A 14,101-nucleotide genomic window follows, 5' to 3' on the forward strand; every position below is an offset into this window, starting at 1 on the left:
CAAAGCCACAAAATATTTATTTTCCAAGGACAGTGAGTGTCAAATGAAGGTACTTTTAATATTTGGTCACTCGTATAAGCACTTAACTGAATCAAAACCTACAGCAAGAGTTGGCGGGCCTTTATGAACTAACTTTATTGGTCCAGAGAACATAGTTATTAAAAGAAAGTTAGAGTTGTCAACACTGTTACTTTTTAAGTAGATCATACATTTACTTTTATTGCATGCCTGATTGTTTATAAAGCCCTTTAAGTTTCTAGCTGTATCCTGCCTGTAAGTATGTATTTTATCAATACCATAAATCAGTTCATAAACAAACCTTCACTGTCAACTTGCCCAACATTCTCCAGCAGTTCAGAAACTGCTAATTGCTTCTTCTTTTTTGGGTTTAATTTCCAATACATGACTAAGGCAGCTTTCCTCACAGCTCTCTCCAAATCAGTCTCAGATGACAATTTTTTCACTTCTTGTTCGTTCTCAGAAGTGATGCCTCAAGAAAAGAGAGATACATTAGATACTATTATCCCACACCCATGCAGAAATGACAGATTTGCCCACAATTTTTTTTTTTTACTCAGTTTAGGCTGAAACTTCTCAAGTTTCATTCCGGTCTTGACCACCTAAATAAATTACTCAAATGCCCTTCTGTTTATCAAAATCTAATCACATTGCTTAAGTTTAAACTGTACTTCAAAGACTGCGCAAGACACGCATTATCCTTATGTTCTTGCTTCAACTTTTGAAGTGCAGCAGTTCAGGCAAAACGTGGTGCGGATATGCATGTGGCATGTAAAAGGCAGCAAGGATTTAATGAAAGGGTTTTTTAGGTTTTTTTCTTTAAGAGTTCAGATAGTTGGCAGACGAGAGGAGACTATTCCAAGCGTGGGAAGCAGCATGAAGGAAGATGTGAATTGAAGTGGGAGAAAGACGACAGCGAAAAAGACCAATTAAGAGAGAGGTTGTAGAGGGGCAAAAGGATGAAACAACAGCGGATATGTAGGTGGTGTGTGGTTATGTATAACCTTCACGGTCAAAGCTTCAATAGAAGGTGGCGAAGGGAAGAACAAGCGTGAGTTCCATGAAAGAATTCAAGCAAATAATTGATATAAATGCTTTTATGAGCAGTATCAGTAATTAATGTTTTTAAGATTACCTATTTGAATGGGTTGTCAGCAACTACTCATGTAATTTTGCCATGAACATTCCCATTGTATTTTAACCCCTTTTTCAGTGGCACAACGAATGTAGTATTTTTTCAGGTAAAGTGGGAAGCGCAAGCAAGAAGTCTCAGAGAACCCATACCTCTTCTGTCTGCCAGGCATCTACGCAGCAGTTTGACAGCTTCTCTTCGACCTTGCTTAGCAGCAAGGATGAACCAGTCAACTGCACTACAATTGTTAAGTTCTTCATCCTCCTCTTCTGCTAATCTTAAGAAGTGTTTCCCCACCTAGAATAAGTAGGGAACAGAATTCCTTCAATTACTGAAATACACTCTACTCACTCACTCAGTCTCTCTCCTCCCACCCCCTGCACCTTAGCTCGAATAAATTCTGTCTGAACAAAAGGTCAAAACATTTGCGCCTAGCACTAAAGAACGTAGTTGTAAGTCAATCTTCTGCGGGGAAAGATCAGTTTCCAGAACTGGAAGCAAGAAGGAATTGCAACACATTTGGCCAGCTCAGTGAATTAGTTGCCGTTGGGCTTCGGGCATCTAGCAGGATCAGGTAAAGCTCACGGTGCTAAAGGTTTTCTCGAATTATTTTCCTCCTATAACAATGGTCAGACAACACCGCTAGCCTCATTTTAGAAACACGAAAACTAAGTATAATAACCTGGTGCCATGACATGCAGAAATTCAGATGAAGTCATTGACAAAGGGCCCTGACGTGCAAGGAGGCTTCAGCAGTGAAATCCCTGACTCATAGCAGTTTAGCCACTGAAGGTCAAGGCAAACTCATGATTAATTAGTGAATTGAACAAAACTAATACTGCTTAAGCATCAAGCAAATTCAGTGAAAGCCTGCAAAAATTCTCCTATTCAGGATTACAGAAATTATCAAGCCGTTGCCTATACTACCGTTTTACAGATAAGAAAAAACACCACCTCTTTTCTTCCTTCTATAAAACTGAAATATATGATAATATACTAGTAAATATATTTATGCAATAGCATGAAACACTTCTGCTTGTCATACTACAAGGCAACAAAACGTTAAACGGCAGAAAGTGGCCAAAACTATTGGACATTTCATCTGCATGCCTGGAGAATCTGGAAAATGCTTTTGCTTGGCTCACTGCACTCCCTCGCTCCCTACTGTTAACTTCAGTTACATTCTAGGAGTAATTAATGCAACACCTTAAGAATGTATGAGTATAGCTCCGTAAGTCCACAGTATTATCTGCTGAAAAAAAACCTGTTTGACAGCTTCTCCAAAACTTTTCCTTTGGTATTACCACTAAAGGTGACTAAAGAAATACCTTTGAAAGATTAACAATTCACATTATTCCCATGTAGATTAAACACACTGATAAAATCAAAAAGATCTTTTTCTTCCAGTAAAGATTAGGGCTCCAGCCTTTCAACTGGCTTCATGCACAGGAGTGCTCCAACAACTTCTATGTAGTTATTAAACCCACAGCACGTACAGTGAAACTATCCAAAACGACACAGAAATAAGAAAAAAAAAATGGATTAAGTAAACCAAAAGTCAGAACTAAACATTGATTATAAAGTCATGCCAGAGTTAACAGGCAGTGCACAGATACAGTGGCAGACCAAGAAGAGAGCATATGAGATGGGGAAAAAAGAGAAAAAAAATAAAATAGATATATCAGAAATTTCCTGGTAATTTATCACCAAACCGCAGATGTACCTTGAGCTAATTATTTCGGAAAGGAATTGCTTGAACAAGTTACATGATAAATAACATCCTCTGACAAGAACAGCTGCTTCTTGAGCATGTTTATATTTATAGTCATTGAGATTTTGAACAAAGCTTCAAGAGCAGTGGCACTTAATGATGCAGCTCTTAAGTTTATAAGGATCTCTTGGACATAAAAACTCATATTGCAATATAAACTAGCAGATTTTGGAATTAATGATATTGCACAAGGCTACTGCACAAGCAAAACGATAGCATGACACCTGTTTTACGATAGAAGTGTTTTTTTGGCTTGCCTGTGTTTGTTGTTTTATTTTTTTAATTGTTTGGCATTTGCTTTTTTTGTTGTTGTTTGGGGTTTTTGGGGGGTGAGGGGGAGGTTTAGTGTTTTTTGGGGAGGGAATCCTTTTTTGTTTTTTTGTTTGGTTTTTTTTGGAAGTTCAGCATTAAGATTTAATCATATAACCCCTCCAAAAAAACCTGTAGAACCCACCCCCAAAATCTGAGCAACTAGAAAATATTTTTTCGTTTCTTTTGATTATAAAATTACAAGCTTTTGTGCATGTGAACAATTTTGGTAGCAAAAAACCCACCTCCATCTCCCATAACAAACATCAAGACTTTCCACAAAATACTAGTGGAAGGTCTCCCAGCTCTCTGTGAACAAGCGCCGCGCCACAGCCACCTTTCACTGTCACAGCAAAGGTCCTACACAGAACCACCTGAAGATGCTGAAGATGGCTGCAAAGCTCTGGCCCACAGCAGTCAAAGGAGGAAGAACTGATGGGAAAAGGTGTTAACCTCAGATTTGTCATTTAAGCACTCAGAGATTCTCTCTTTCCCATGAGCTCCAACTGTGAAATGAAGTCATAGCTGGTAATGGCTTAACACAGATCTTCATACTGTACTTTTCCAAAGGTTGCCTTCGCCCGTGGCCTTCGCGGTTATCTCAAGCAGTCCCCTTGCAGAGATCCTCCGGTTAAAGACACAGAGCCGCGTTTTCTCCATTACAGAATTCCAGCTGTGGGTGTCTCATTTACATAATTGCTGCACAGTTATTTCTCAATAAAGAAACTACACAAAGCTACAGTAATACAGGTTGACAGCCACTCGGAGTGCATTCATTTCCATAGTCATTGCGGGGTTATTTTTGAATAAACTCATAGTAATAACTACAAGCCAGTGAACCGAGTGATTTCTTGTGTTTGACTTCATAAGTATTAGCAAACAGCACAACAGTGCCATCTCAGCTTCTCATTTGTACTCCCACAAAGGGAAGAAATAGATTTATTTTTTTAACTGATTCTAAAGGGACATATTCAACAACAGAGAGGAAATACATTTTTTTAGGGTTTTAAAACTAAAAGTTAACCCCCTCTCCACAGGTCACAAGAAATTTGATTGCACAGAAAAGAAACAACAGTATTTGAGGCTCCTTTTCAGGCAGTCAATTCATCCTGAGTGCATACTGAAGCAAAATTGTGTGCTGGGTCTCTTTACGACAAGAATCCTATTATTGTGTGGGAATAGAAAGTGTACACAGTTAATCACCTAAAGGAAAGGAGTGAAGGTAGAATGAATCGAGAAGAATAAAAAAAAATATTATTTATATACATATATATGCACACATCATAGGCTTAGATTACAGAAGGTATTTCTTAGTCAACTGGAAGTTATATCTGGAAAGTGTATTTATGGGGTTTGCTTTCATTTGTGTGGAGGAATAGAGCCAAAATGTGGATTTTACAGCCCCTCAAGGCTAAAGCTTCATCCTCCACAAAGACACCGGCTGTTTCAAAGGTGAGGAATTTGTTACTGTCTTGGGTTACAACTCCAAGGACAGCCTGCCCCTCAAACCAGTTGGAACAGAGCGGGGAGTGAGCCTGGCATTGTCATATTCTTTTTTTTTTTTTTTTTCCCACCAGCTTTAAAAGGATTATTTTTTTCATCCCCACTTTTTATATTTATTTGCAGAGAGTGGTGATCCTTGGGAAAACCTCAAACCACCAACAAGCACATAGGAGATCATAACCACTCCCTTTTGCCATTAAAGCTGAAGTGGGAAAAGAATGCTCACGTAAAACACTAGCCAAGCTAAACATGAATTAAACCCCTTCTAAGCAATTTTAAGGGATTTATACTAGATCAATACATTAGACAATGGAATGCAGCAGAAAACTGGTACATTTTTTCTAAAACCTAAGGGACACCTAAAGGGCTAACACATGCGGAGACAGAACTGCCATTATTAATCCAATTATATCTGCCGTTACACAACTAAACATAGCTAATTTCAATAGAGAAGGAGGGGCTTCTTTTCTAAAGTGTGTCAATTCAGCAGAGAAGTGGTATAAAAGCAAAACATCAACCAGCCTCGGTTCCTGCTAAAGACCTCAATGGCAGTTTCTTCCACAGAGACCAGCCTAAGAGTCCCGGTATCTTAGTACACAATGCAGTGCTGAACCAACAGCATTGAACAGTCCCTATCTGAGCACCTCCGCAAGTAACTCTTTGGCAAATGCTCTTAAAAAAAAAAAAAAAAAAAAGCAAAAGCAGTTCTGTACCTTCTCCATGCTCTCAGCCTACTCTCCTCGTTTTCATATGTGTCCTAAAGGCTTGCTCAAGAGTTGGACCTGAAGCCAGTAACGCTCCCAAGCAAGCAGCATTTCTCAAGGCGGAGAAGCCATCTGGCATCACCTTTCTTTGAATAGTTTAAGATCAAAACAAGTACAGTTCAACTAAAGAAGAGATAAGTTCTACAGCAGGCAGCGCTATTTTTGGAATTAAAGAGCAAACAAGACTGGACAAAGAGCATATAAAATTACCTCCGTTTGTGCTTTTGGTTCTCCGGCTTTGGCTCTCTCAAGCAGTTCCTCAAAGAGCACTTCAGGTTCTTCCTTTATGCCCTCTATAAATTAATTTGATAAAGAAAATTGTTTACTAGCAATACTTGAAAGTATTTTATAAATTACTGCCATATGTGGTTGAAGAATTAAAGGTTCATATCTAAGAAACCTAACATGAGCGTTTTGCAAGAACAGTGGAAATCAACTCATTACAATATTTACACTCCATCTCTGTGTTGTATTTCAGCATGTTTACCATTACTTTTTATTTGGTACCTACCGCAGGATGAAACACAGAGTTTACAGTTTCTCATTTACTTCCAAAGGATTCATTTCTTAATAGAAGAGTATTCGTTACGATAAATATGAGCACATGTGGAACACGCAATAGGGACCAGCTTTTGTACTATGACTATTCTTATTCTTGATAGCACTTCAGTCTTTCACCTGGCAGCCTCTTTATTTAGTAGTGAAGCCTTTTCAAGAGTTTTGTAAAGTTAACCAGCCTTTAAAACACCTCCAGTATATTTGAAAGCTCAGCTCCTCAGTTTCTAGAGTACACAGAAAGAAACAATGATTACACCATTATAAACCTATTTTGTGTCCAGCTCCACACTCACACCTTATGTTTTCCTCCTTTCCTATCTACTGTACACATGCAGGCTTAAACAGGTTTTTTTTCTTCAAAACCATCATATTGCTCCACCAGTCAATTGTAAACAAAAAATCTTGAGAGCTTTCTCTGACCTCCAGTGTTTGTAAATGTCATGCTGCGTGCTACTTGATGAATGAAGAATAAGTTTAATGGAAAAGCCGACAGAGGCCAGAACTGCTACTTTTTATGAGAAGATTTTTATGAGAAGAATTTTAAAGAGAAAAATCAATACAACAATGGGTAAGCGTAAGGAGAACAGACCACTGATTCAGCGTAACAGCTTTACCAGCCAACCTAAAATTGCAGTTAGAAGGCTGTAAACTCAACAGCAGACATCAAAACTCGACCCGTATGTACCACATTACCCCACAAGGTCACCGAACGCACCGTGACGCTGGGTAGATACGCACTGAGGGCACAGACAGTGTGAGAACGTACAGTTAGGAGGCAAAGTTTCCAAACGTAGGAAACCATCTGAGAGAAGCTTCCTGGCATCTGCTCCAAGTTAGATTTCAGCCCGTCCCTAATTTGGGCAGCAATAACACGAGAAGCTGGTAAGCAGCCCTGCTGGCTGAGGTGCTATTGAGTATCAGCTCTTTTTCGAGCGGTGGGAGGAAGGAAGAAATAAACCCAATTCCAAATAATCTCCCGAAGAACAGGGTTACCTACAGTCTTTAACATCCCTGGTACTGGGACTACTTCCAAACAAGAACAGGCTACAAGCCAATGCTTTCATTAAAATGGATGTATTTTAACAAGAGCAAGCCATGAAGTAAGTTTTCTCCGCCACCATGCCATAGTTTTGTCTGCCAAGCTCCACTTGGAAAAATACTAATGCCAGATTGTAACATGTTGTCTGGCTAAACAAGGCGGGTAATGAAAAATAATTTTCATTTAGTGCTCGGTCTTTTCAGAAAGCTGTAAAAATATTATTGTAAAATAGGCAAACAGCATCCCAGCAAAATTAACCACTTAATCTCCTTGCTCTGATAAATAACCAACAGGATTGCACTCTAAACAAGTCAGAAGCCTGTTTTCCAGATGGCACCACTCACACCAACAGACATCACTCAGGGGGTTTCTGCTTACAATAAACATGAAGCTACAGGAAAGAGCATATTGTTTGAAAGAAACATAATATTCATCCGTCTACCCCACTCAAATGAAAAAAGTTGGGCGAGGAAGTACTTTTGTGTTTCTTCCCGTGCTTTCACATTCATTAACTTACTTTGGATCAAAATTGCTGCAGCAACAGTCTTGGCTATGGATTATATATATTTTTTTTTTTTTTTCTGTTCAGGGCTTTCTACACGTTGAGAAGAGACAGCCACAAATATTTTGCTGATACTCTGTATAAACCAATACAGGAGGCACCCTTCAGAAGTCAAGGTGCAGTAATTAATCGGAACTTACACACACAAAAAAAGCAAACTGTACAAAGCAGTTTGCTAAACTGATGTAAGCCCTAATAAGACGGGTGGTTCTCTGGCAGCTTATACAGGCAAAGCTGCCTCCCTCCTCTCCTGCTCCGCTTCCACACATGGAGCATGGCATGGCTCTGACCCCTTCCATCTCTTGCTCAGATGGATGTCTGTTAGATAAGAACACATTACAACAGAAAGCTGTAAAGCATTCCTGTTGCTCCTTCACCACCAGGATATAGTTACTTTATGTAATTAACATTGCAGATTAACATGTAAATAATGTTCTTTGCGAAGATGGTAAAAAAAAAATAAAAATAAGAAAGCAAAACTTAAGACTGTGCAGCTTTATGTTCCAACTACCACCTTCACTGCAAAAAGAAAATAAAACGTGCTGGTACTGCAGGCAAACTTGTTGAAATGTTTGCTCCAACAGAGCTGACTGCCAGGGGAAAGAAACCCTCCCTGCTGTTATTTTCAGCCTACTGCCCAATCCCTCCTGCCTAGTTATCGCTTCTCTGTACTCTCACATGTGACCTATAAATATAAATAAAAGATAGTTAATTAAAATTTTGTCTGTGGGCTGGTTCTGTAGTTGCAGGGCAAGGGCGGAAGAGGAGGTTGTGGTGTGTTTTCAAGATCAAATTTAGAATAGCTTAGTATCACCGTGTTCCCATAACTAGCAATATTTTCCTTCGCTTAAAGGATAAGCAAGAGGATAAATAAAAGGATAAAGCATGAACGACTCAAGTTTCGCGGCTGCCATATCACTTTACTTTCTCATAAAGTATTTAGGTCAGTCTCTGAAGGTAAAAGGTCCAAAACACAGTAAAAGTGTGTTTTGGAACAAGGATGGACTACACACTTACTTTCAATTCAGCTCAGCACTAGAACAAATACAACGCAAGAGTATATTCTCCCAACAAAAATACCATAAAAAGTGGTGATCTATAACTTATCACCCTTGTTCTTAAGCATGTTTTTAGTCAGAAAGCGTCTTGATGTGTATTCCTCCCACATAAGAGTACTGCAATGGAAATGCTGTCAGTAGAAGCTTTTATTTTCCAGCTTTGCTAAAAACTCATGTCTATTTAATGTCAAATTTTACTGTCTTGAATATAAAAATTTCCAGAAGAGAGGAACATTCATCTTGCAATACTTCATGCATCTTTTATGACAATTAAAATAGACTTTACCAGCTGTTGTGTGTCAGGTGCATTTATATAAGCCAATGAAGTCTATCAGTTATTCAAGGTTCACAAGCACTGCAGTCATTCAAACGAAAGCAGGCAAGCGAAAGCACTCAAGTTTTAGATGGCACACAGCACACGTATCACAAACAAATTAAAGCAGGACAGGGACATGGAAGGTGGCGGGTACTTCGTGTTTGGCTGTAGTTCCTACCTGGCCACCAAGACCCGGTGTAAACCTCAGTTCATCGTCAGGCTATTCTGTGGTTCAGTTCCTAATTTACAAAACAAGTTAATTCTGCCTTCACAGAGGCAGGTCACTCAGCACAAATTATTCCGTGGATACTGGAACAATGACATTATTAATAAAATTTTAATGATTTATTTTTATTATTCTGTGCGATGAAGTCTTAAGCTTAAGACATGAAATGATACTGTATCCTTTAGTTTTCTCTGTTCCATAAAAAAAAAGTGGAAAACAAAAAAAAGACGTGATTTGCAAAGGATGAAGCAGATGTATTTCTGAGTCTGCTGCATTTATGTCCTCATACTACAGAAAGCATTTAGAACTCTGAAGGGCTACAGAAATAGCCACTTTTGAAATTCAAGCTTTTCATTTAGCAGGTTAAAGCTGTCACTTAAAATCTACTTTATTAAAGCACTTATTAAAAAAAAAAGACTCCATACAACGAAATTGATAAAGGCTTGTATACATTTCACAGTCGTATACAGCATTTCAAGAGTAAGCTAAAGCTGTTTATTATTAGCTGATAGACTTCAACGATGCTATGAAAATATTACTAGTCATTTCTGTTTACTAGTAAAAAGCATGTTTTACAACTCCAGAAAAATACTCACAATATGGAAGTCTAAACACAGCTGTTTATATAGGTAGGCTGTAAACAGGCTGAGGAAAACTAAAGACTACTATTTACTTTCTGAAACTTTACACGTTACTTTGCACATTGACTATATGAAGTAAGATTCCAGTTTTGAGTCCAGCTTTGCTGTTATAGGCTTAAGTAGAAATTTAGCATTCGTTTCAGCATAGGCAGGCATTTTTACTGGTTTTGTTAGGTTTTGACCAGAAAAAGGAACTGTTGCAAAAGGAAACATTTCAGTTCTTAAAAGAATACTATGCAATACTATGTTAGGATGCAATTATTGTCTCTTACCTCTGAAATTTAGCAATTCAATTGACAAAACGGCAGCTAATCCGTAGTAGTGTTTAGTCCAAGTGAGACTGCAAGATATCAGTGCTGCACATTTAAGTCACAAAAGGAAGATGCCATCATTAATTAATTAACAAGTATAAGCCTCATCTTTGGACTACATCAAGGGTTAAAAACCAACAGACTCCTCAACATTCACACAAGGTTTTGAAGAATGGACTTACATAATCTAGATAAGAAATCTTCTCAATGCATAAGATTTTTGTAGACAATCAGAGTACACTGGGGTCGTCATAAAATTTTCTTCCCGGTATTCTAGCACAAGTCAATGATGGATGCAATAGATTCCCAGTCTTTCTAATATCCTTCACAAACACAGCTGAAACACATCACGTGTGCACCACTGTAGTCGGGTTGGCTTGTCACGAAGTGTCCGATGACAAATTTAGCAAAATATTTTGCAAACACTTTAGGCAAACATTGTTTCAAAAAAATATTAAAATACACTGTGTGAGTTCTGTTCATGAATTCCAAAGTATTTAGAGTCACATAAATAATAGTCCTGACACATAAGGAAAGATTTTTAGTCATATGTACACACACAGAGTGGATCATACGCACTCAACCACCCCAGAAAACGACCTCAATTTTTCAAGTGCTCTTCTAACTGCTAGGAATCACTGCCTTAAAAAAAAAAAAAAAAAATCATTAAAGTTATTTCATTCAGGGAGTCAATAGAGCACATACTGAATAATAACAATGGTTGTTGATTTTCTTTCCTACCAACACAAACACATTAAAGCTCTCAGCAGAGTGGATCCACCCAGAAGAAGAGAGTTTTAGCACCCTGCCTGCTATCATCACCCCCTGGCCAGGTGCACACAGCTCTTTCTTCTTAGGTCACAGCTACAGCACCCGAATTCTACAGGTAAAACAAGAGGAGAAAGACCACGAACAAGAAATGCCAAAGCCAAAAATCGGTATTTTAAAGGATCACACAATCTCTCATGCCTTTTGAGCTTAAGATCTTAATTGTTCATGCAGTTATTGGGGGCCAGCCACAAGACAGTGACAGTGTCATGCACAGTAGATCAATTTTTAGGCAAACACAAGCTGGGCACTTGTGGTGCTTTCAACAGCGGAAACCTAATGAGAACAGGATAAAAGGAAAACTGAACGCGGTTTCTCAGACAGGAAGCAATAATAAAGACAGAGTATTCATTTGAAATATCTAAGTTTAAAAGAAATTACAGGTTTTACAAGTGAATATTAAAGCTGCATGGAAACTCTGCTGAACAAAAGATTAATGCATTAAGCAACACCCACACAAAGTGTATGAAGGAAACCTGTATGGCATACACACGTTATATGATCACGACTACAAGCATTCATTTGGGCTCAGAAAAAAAAGTGACAGGGAGGTGCAGGAGGAGGAGGAAAAAACCCATGTGTTGGGGAGAATAGAGGATCTGAGATGACAAGATGCGAAACAAGATTTCTGGATTGGCCTTCTCATTTTATTAGTACAGCAAGTGTTCCTGAAGTGACTGAAAATAGTCGGGAAGAGTTAAGTAAAGGCACAATATAACTGCTACGTTCAGTCCCAGCCAGTGGCAACACACTTCCAAGCTAACTGAATACGCGCCTAGAAAAGTACGTAACATTTTTACCGTTTCATGAGAAGATTTGCCAGATGCCACAGATGAAAATTGTTATCAAGGTAGCCCAGCAAAGTGCACCAAGCAACGACAAGTTAATCAACCTCCCAAATGATCTTGCAAATTCTAGCTTTGTTTAAGTACAGGATTTTAAATGCAGTTTCCTTGATCTTTTGTTTGAATAAACACAACAAAGACGCACTGAGAAAGAGCAGAGCAGCAAAAAGGCCAGAAAACAGCAATAATGACCTCAACTACCTCCCAGAAAGTATCACATTCAAGAATGATAATCACGGTAAGATTTTAGATACATTTAAAAAATAACTTTGTAATGTAATCAGAGAAACCAAAAGACAGAAAACAATTTTTGCTTCTAATGGAGCAATGCTCGGTGCCTAGTGTAAGAGGTTAGTGAGCAATTCTTGTAACAGCAAGTTAGATTCAGTACCCAGATAGGAGTGTGAGAAGCAAAAAATCTGCTACAGTAGTATTTAAAAGCAAAGCCAGATTGAAAAAGAGGAGAAAGAAGTTCTTAGAAATAAGAAACGCATCACCGTAAAACTAAGGTCATGCCAAAACAAAGACAGACAGAAAAAAACAATGATTTAAAAACATATAGCATGATAGATCAGGAGAAAAAGGTCTGGAAAAGAACTCGATGCACAATCTGTTAATACCTTTTTATGCCTTTTTCAAACACACAAGGAACAGCAAGCTTAGCAGGGACAGACAATTCAAGGACATCTGCATATTTGGCGAAAAAAAGGAAAAAAAAAAGCTATAGTAAAAGATTTAGTAAAAGACATTTTGATTGCCTTTTTTTTTTTTTAATCTGCCAGGGAATAGGACGGAGAAGCTCCTGTGCAGGTAACTCAAACTTAAGCAAAGAAGCTATAGCTTCTTTTAATTGTGTAGTTTTTCTTAATTGTTTATCCAAGTGTTCTATTGAACTATATATGGCAGAATGTAGCCTTTCACTTAAAACTGAGAAATGGAAAGCAGCAAGTATGATACCAGAGAGACCTGCGATAACAAAGACCATTAAATCTGATACTCATACAAGGCAAATATGTCAAAGAAAAAAAAAAATCCTAAGCCTATGGAGGGGACAAAAAAGATAGACTGGGTAAAATCAGCAGATCTTGCGTAAAAAGCCTGGACATAAGACATCCCTGAAGGAGTCAAAAGGTTGGAGAACAGGCAGATCCAGCTCGTATTTCTATCTCCAGAGGTAGTAAGGTTTCCCACAGAAGTTCTCTAAACAAATTGGAATATAGGCTGTTACACGGGTAAGTAAGAGACTGAGAAATAAAAACCAACGAACAGAAATACACAGCTCTTGTTCTCCCAGGGAACGGATTATCAGTTTAGACAGACACACAGGGATATATAATACGGCCTATGTTGTTCAATGCATTTATGTGCAAATGAAGAAAAAAAAAAAGGGGGGTGGGGCTAACACGGAGGTGACAGTCTGTTGATGATTCTGTGTTACTCAGGCCGAAAAAACACCTCAGAAGTGATGGCTGCAAAAAAAACCCCAAACAACAAAACCAAGCGCAAAGAAAACCTGCAAAAGGATTTCATGACTGATTAAGTGATAAAAAGCCAGATGAAATGCACTAAATGCAGACCAAGACGACACCTTATCATTGTACACACAGTGATAAGCTCTGAACTAACTATTACCACTCAGAACAACACCTCGGAGTTTGTAACACACTGTTCTATGAAAACCAAAAAAAAACCCAAACCAACTCCCCCCTCTACCTCCCCTCCCTCCCCCCAGCTCAGTGCTAGTAAGACACTATTATCAGAGCTTTTTAGTGTGGGGAAGAAACTGAGGAGAATGATACTAGACATATGAAGAATTGGCAAAGTGGAAAAGGTAAACAGAGAGATTATTCCATGTTTTGCCAAATCCAAGACCTAAAGGTCATCAACAGGTTATAAGTATTTGGCCAATGCCAAATATTTACATGTGTTTAAAAAGCAACCGGACAAACCAAGGGTAGAATTAAAAACCCAGAAAGCGCTATGAAATACAAAGATCTCACCACTGAGCAACGAAGTCTGTAGGTTGCAAGGTGCTATTCTGAGCTGAACATCTTTAACATCTCAGTAAAATATGAATAAAATCCAGTAAGGACAAGCCTAGCACTGCATTTAGGAGAAGCTCCCTGGCTCTATCAGGCATGCTGTAAACAATAGTGTAAAGGATTGTAGTGAAAGAGATAACAAGAACCTTGAACCTGAGAAAGTTTGTCACCATTCAGG

General features: G+C 38.4%; 1 protein-coding gene across 1 annotated transcript in view; it reads right to left on the minus strand.

Moving 5' to 3' along the window:
• The window catches only part of WFS1 (wolframin ER transmembrane glycoprotein), a 37,883-nt gene that overhangs the window by 8,741 nt on the left and 15,041 nt on the right, over positions 1-14,101 (minus strand). Inside the window, exons 3-5 of the mRNA XM_082482854.1 lie at positions 5,708-5,790; positions 1,303-1,447; positions 320-490 (exon numbers count right to left, since the gene is read on the minus strand). Coding sequence (XP_082338980.1) covers positions 320-490; positions 1,303-1,447; positions 5,708-5,790 — 399 coding nt within the window. The remainder of the gene's footprint in view (positions 1-319; positions 491-1,302; positions 1,448-5,707; positions 5,791-14,101) is intronic.

Source organism: Vanellus vanellus, assembly GCF_965231255.1.
Source record: "Vanellus vanellus genome assembly, chromosome: 4".
Lineage (NCBI taxonomy): Eukaryota > Metazoa > Chordata > Aves > Charadriiformes > Charadriidae > Vanellus > Vanellus vanellus.